We start from the raw sequence: 6,000 nt of genomic DNA, 5'->3' as shown, positions 1-6,000 counted from the left end.
TGGCATCTTTTAGCAGGATAACACACCCTGCATCTTAAAGTGACCAACTGATAAAGAGATTTGGCTCAAGTAACTCAATTTGTTGTTTTTTTTTTTTTTGGATCAATACAGACCACTGATTCCATGTCACAAGAATTGGAGGATTCTACTTGTTTTTATTCTTTTACACTTTTTATACTTAACTCCTGTAAAACCACAAGAAGCCTTATGTACCACATTCATTTAAACTGCAGGCGTTACCCGTTCATTTTATTTTAACAAAATAAGGTATATACTCTTAGTGATAAGTGATCATAAAAATGTATATTAAGGAGATTTTATTTAACTAATAAAACATGCACAGAATACTTATCCATAATACATATGAAATAAAAGGAAAGAAACACCTGTAATCTGAAGCACTAGACCTTGGTATTTCCAAAAACTTTGGGCATCTCCAAACTTTATATGCAATTATTCAGCCAATATTTTAGTCTTGCCAAGGGCAGGCATGATCAGCGTCAAGGGGGAAAAAAAAAAAAAAAGATTGTACAGAGACAGAATTAAAAGGTCATAAAACATTTTATTAAATGTTGACTTCTTACAAGTCTAATTATTTTAATGCACTTCAATATTGCAAAAAAGTGCGTTCCTTCATACCACCAACCCAAAAGGATTGATTATACAGTCATAAATAAAAAAAAAAAAATAAATATTTACAGAGCAGAGAAAAGAAAGTGGACCAATTTTACATACAATAGTAACATTTGGTAGCAAATTGAGTTATCAGCAGGGGTGACAACAGATCACATGCTCAATGGCGTCATCTTGCCAGGAAGACAACAATCATCATGTTCCCATGTTAAGGATCCGCCTCCAACATTCCAGGGTATAGGCAACTACTGATGGAGCTGAAAGAAATTTGCATATAATACAAGAGTTGGGGGCGGGGGTTGTAGAAGGGAATTGGAAACACACTGGTGGGAAATCAAAATTAATTGCCGTTGAGATGACCAAGACCAGAATAGTACAACTCCATCATAAGTCATCTCATTATAGGTCCAGCCCATGGGTGCCACTTGTCATACATCATCTAACCTTACGGCAAGGTGAGAGTCTTGTGTATTTTGAGTTGCCATGATTTAAAACAGAACATCTGGTAGAATTTTAGGGTACTACACCGAGAAGGCATGAAAAGCTTAGAATAACCAAGAAGAGAGGCTAAGTCAGGCAGGTGCTAAAATTCTCCTACTTAAAAAATAAATTTTCTGAAACACTCAAACATCCAAAATCCAGAATGAGTTTAAATCGGTAATTGACCAAATGTTTCACAGATGACAAATTTTCTCTTTACTAAGTGAAGGTGAGCTTATATAATGCATGGTGGCGCAGGGAAACGGGACATTTTGGAGCTAGGTGTTGAGTTGTTTGTGACTTCGTTTAGAACCCCTTGTTATTAGGGAAAATGGAACAGTGGAGTGGTGTGCAACAAGCGTTCGCTGTGAAAGCCTTTTATAAGAACGGTGATAGTCTGACTGCTGCGCACAAAGGGAATTTCGGCGTCATTACCAGTTAGGACATCATGATTGTGTCCCGTCTGCTGATGCGTTTACAACATGGGTGCATAATTTCGAAGAAACTGGTTCAGCCAGTCCCCAGGTGTAGTCACTTCACATACTGCCCGACAATCTATGGCAGCTATTGGAGAATTGTTTGGAAGGCACGTCATTTTAATCAATGGCGACATTCTATGGCCTCTGAGATCCCCAGATCTGGGACATCTTAAAAGCCAAGTGTACCGCAAACATTCTGCAACCATTTCTGAACTAAAAAGGAGGACTGAAGAGGAAATCGCTGGCATTCCTCTTGACATGTTACGTCGAGCAATACAGAATTTCCACAACAGGCTGTCAGAATATGTACAGAGTAAAGGACAACACCTTCATTATGTTTTCTTCAAAATATCAAATGAATTAATTACCATCATTAATTGCATATCCTTTACATTTAATCATTAAATGTATTTTGTAATGTGTTTATTTGTGCAATGAATGTGAATTGAAAATTTCGCCAATTATTTATATATTATATATTATTAGGAATTCAGCAACAAAAGCAGTCAATGGATTCCCCGTTTTTTCAAAACTGCTACAGAATCAGGATAAAGAAAAAGTTGTATTGGGAGTAAAAACCCATTAGTATTTATTGTAGTTAATGACTCAAGTCAAGTGTCAGCAAAATCGGTCCTTGAGGGCTGTGGTGGCTGCAGGTTTTCATTCCAACCCAATTTCCTTAATGAGAATTTAATCATTGCTGTTGAAGCCATTGTTGTGCTTCATATCAGATGCCTCACTTACTGTATTAAGATTCCCCAGCTTTAACTGCTTATTTTAGTCTTAAAAAGCTGCATTCACTGTTTTAATTGCTTCTTATGAACAATAAAATGTAAATGACAAAGGAATCAGCAGTTCTCCATCTGATCTGCTTCCATTTAAACAGGAGTATTTTCACCAAAAACTATCTATCTTCATGTAATATTTGGAAGGAAACTAAAAAAAAAAGTTAAAATAAGTGAAGGGCTGAGAATTGCTGATGCACTTCAGGATACAAATAATTTGGATATCATCATTAGAAAAGAAAATTCTACGATATAAGGATATGACAACATGGCAGAATGAAAACACTAAAAAGCCATAAAGTTAAATAAGACCTCCAAGGTTTGGTTTCTAATTAAGTAATTGGATTAAACATACAAAAACCTGTAGCTATTAGAGCCCTCCAGGAGTATGTATGCAGACGCCTGTCATATGATGGCTGATCCACATCTCAAAGTGAGCTGCACGCCTAGTTCTTTGTCCAGATCAGACTTCCATATATAGAGCAGCAGACAAGTGGACTTTTCTTTGAATAATGATTACTTTTTTGTTGCATTCTGTAGGATAGCAGTTTTCTGTCCAAACGTATCTGGATGTCTTCTAATTTTTGTTGAAGATTCAGTTGTCAAATACAATGGTCTTTTGTATGAATCAATCCCAATAACAGATATTTTTATTAGCTACTTAAAAAAATGGAGAGGCAATCCCACATGCCACCGTTATGAAAAAGCAGTAGGGAAAACACATGTGCACAAATAATTTCTTGAAAATGATGTTACATTGCCTGCATCTCCTGAGAGGCAACTCTAATTCACACCTAAGATAATTAAGAAAACTGTCCATTTAAAGTGAAGCCAGATAATGATTAACAAACCACGCCCTTCCAGAATAGGTTATGTTAGATTACAGGTGAGGGACAGAAGACCATTCTGTTCATACAGTTCACAGTTTTTGACACCTTCCTTAAATGCCAGGTCTGGAACCTGAGCAAGGCGATTTTGCCATAAGCACTTTTCACACAGAAAGTAAAGAGTGTGAAACGTACAGTGTAAGGTCTGATCACACTGGCTCTTCTTTCAAAATTATTACTGAACAACATTGTTCAGTTCGATATTTGTGGTCAGAAAGGGATCAGATGCACAGAAAAATGTTACCCTGAAGAAAACAATACATAAATCAAAAAAAACCCGCATGTCCAAGTGGAGAGATTTAGAACTGGCCAACCAAGTGTGACTAACAAACACCATTTCAGACAAGCAAATTAATACAACTCTACTCACTTGTTTGAGTGTTCCTGGTCAGCCACCTGCCCATTTTAGTACATCATATAGTGTGCCAAAGCCCCTCTCTTCAACGGCGACTTTTCAAAATATAAACGTATCACTAGGTGGAATCTGCTCTACTGGAACAAAAGGAAGATCAAGGTAGGAACATTATGATTGTATAACAATTGCCTGGGAAAGGTTTGACAAGATAAAGGCATGTGAGGTTTAACCATAATGGATACATGATGAACTGGTTACAAAACTGCAGCAGCAATACAAAAGGGAATTAAGTGAGTCACTGTAATGTGAGAGAAATGCTAAACGAACTACTACATAACAAAGCGTACTGTAACTGTCTATCTAATTTCGCCTTGTTTTAAAAAAAAAAAAAAATGGCAGTAGAAGAGAAAAATATTCAAAAAGCTTGAATTGGTGTATACAGTATATTTACATATATATATAAAAAATTCACACCCCACCCAGCTTCTTAATCTGCTATATTCTCTTCCATTTAGTGGACACTTTGGAAGCAGTGAGCGCGCACACACACACAAGCACACAGGTGGGACTTAAAACTTTCCCATTGTCCTCCCCCCATTTTTGAAATAAACAAGTCAGAATGTATAAAACTATATACAGTGGGCACATTTTGCATCATGCATCATCTTCTAACAAATTAAGTGCTTTGATCGTTTTGTCCTCCCCTCACCCCCATTTTCATTGTCTCCCTTTTTAATCAATGTAGTGACAAGTCATTTATCTGGATATCCAACAATCAATGCTTGCAAATGCCCATTAAAGAAGACAAGAAAAATACAAAATGTGAACAAATAATATTTACAAAAGGTATTAAAGCTTGCCCTTTGATCAAGTTTTTTTTCCTGTTTAAAGAAGTCCATTTACAAAATACACAAAGTGACAGGACATATCAGTAAGATTCAAAGGTTTTGAAAACGGAGGTGCAGTTGGACATCTGTAACTGCTATTGATGGCGGCAACTTCACTGAAAGCAAGTGATTGTAGAACAGCCAAGCTTTTTTTTGACATAAAAAAAAATGTTGCTCTGGCATACTGTTAAGCATCAAGAAAAGCAAATTAAACTTGAAGCGAACAAGGAACACTGGAGAACACATAACAAGCTGGCATTTTTTCATCAAGAGTGGAAAGTCAAAAGGAGAAGAATGCTGGAGAAGACATTATTGACATTAAGATGAAAATGGCTGCTGTAGTTCTTGGTTCAATACTGGACACCAGCACAATGAAACTGAGCCACTAGATTGCATTTTCACTTTATGTGGCTCCTGGAGACCAACACGTTTGAGTGCTAAACTGCAGTTGTGAAGACAGAATCCATAGTCGTCAATTATATTTATAACTGTGGGACATGGCAAGGTAATAAACAACCAGAGGAAACTTGTTTTTTTATTTTTCCCTTATCTTTTTATACAAAAATTCTTAATCATGGCTGTGTTCAAAAACAAATGCATGGAGAAATGTCAGTATTCTAGCTGCAAAGTTAACTTTTCCAAATCTTAGACATCATGATGTATAGGAAGACACCTTTGCTGTGACAAGGTTGTTTTTGGTTAACCATTTGAGTATAAAATGTATTTTTTTGCAAGATGTCATGAAGAATGCTTAAAGTGTGGTTAAGTGGATCCAGTTCTTTGCATGAAAAGAGGTCTCCATTTACTCTGCCAGAGAATATTGTAGACAAAAGAAATACCAAAGTCTCTACACGTGCACACATTCCAGAATGGGTGGTGCTAGCAGTAAATACAAAATTAGAATGTGGACCTCAAAAGTCTGGAATATTACTGGAAGACAGAGTAAGCGGCTGTCTGTGAAGTCAGGAAGCTGCCACAAACCTCCATTTCATTCCTGACCCCTTAACTCTTGAGGGACAATCATTTCAGCTACTAGGCTGCCGGGAATGACGATTCCCAGAAGAGCTGAAGGTTCGAGATCGCTGCCTCAGGAGGAGTCTGCTGGGGATCTCTAGGTCCTGAAAGACGGGAGTCTCCGTGATGTCCACTGCCTCTGGTCTTTGACTTGGGCAAGGAGATAGCATCTTCTGTACCATATCATGCTGAAAACAAATTGAATAAGATTGGTGGGGCAGTGTGGACAGTTAAGGAACAAAAAAAGCAAAACAAAAAAAAAAAAAAAAACAAAAACACACTTTTGTACAATGTAATTGTGGAAAACACGAACTGAAAGGCAATTCTATTAGTTAAAGCAGGCTGTGCAGAGGGAAAAGTCAAATGTTCTACTTGGGCGGCAATATACTGTATAGACAACTTTAAATTGAACCAATTAAAAATAACCACAAAATGAGACCTAAAGTAACAGAGGTGACTGGAACCGAGAAAAAAATAAAG

General features: G+C 37.0%; 1 protein-coding gene across 2 annotated transcripts in view; it reads right to left on the bottom strand.

The window, feature by feature from the left end:
• Nucleotides 1-542: 542 nt before the first annotated feature.
• eif2ak3 (eukaryotic translation initiation factor 2-alpha kinase 3) overlaps nt 543-6,000 on the bottom strand; it is an 81,007-nt gene continuing 75,549 nt past the window's right edge. For both annotated transcript variants that reach the window (XM_039751986.1, XM_039751987.1), the window contains exon 17: nt 543-5,708. In XM_039751986.1, the coding sequence (XP_039607920.1) occupies nt 5,532-5,708 (177 nt within the window). In that variant the 3' untranslated portion in view covers nt 543-5,531. The remainder of the gene's footprint in view (nt 5,709-6,000) is intronic.

This window comes from Polypterus senegalus, chromosome 4 (genome assembly GCF_016835505.1).
Source record: "Polypterus senegalus isolate Bchr_013 chromosome 4, ASM1683550v1, whole genome shotgun sequence".
NCBI lineage: Eukaryota > Metazoa > Chordata > Cladistia > Polypteriformes > Polypteridae > Polypterus > Polypterus senegalus.
This window is presented reverse-complemented; position numbering and strand designations above follow the sequence as displayed.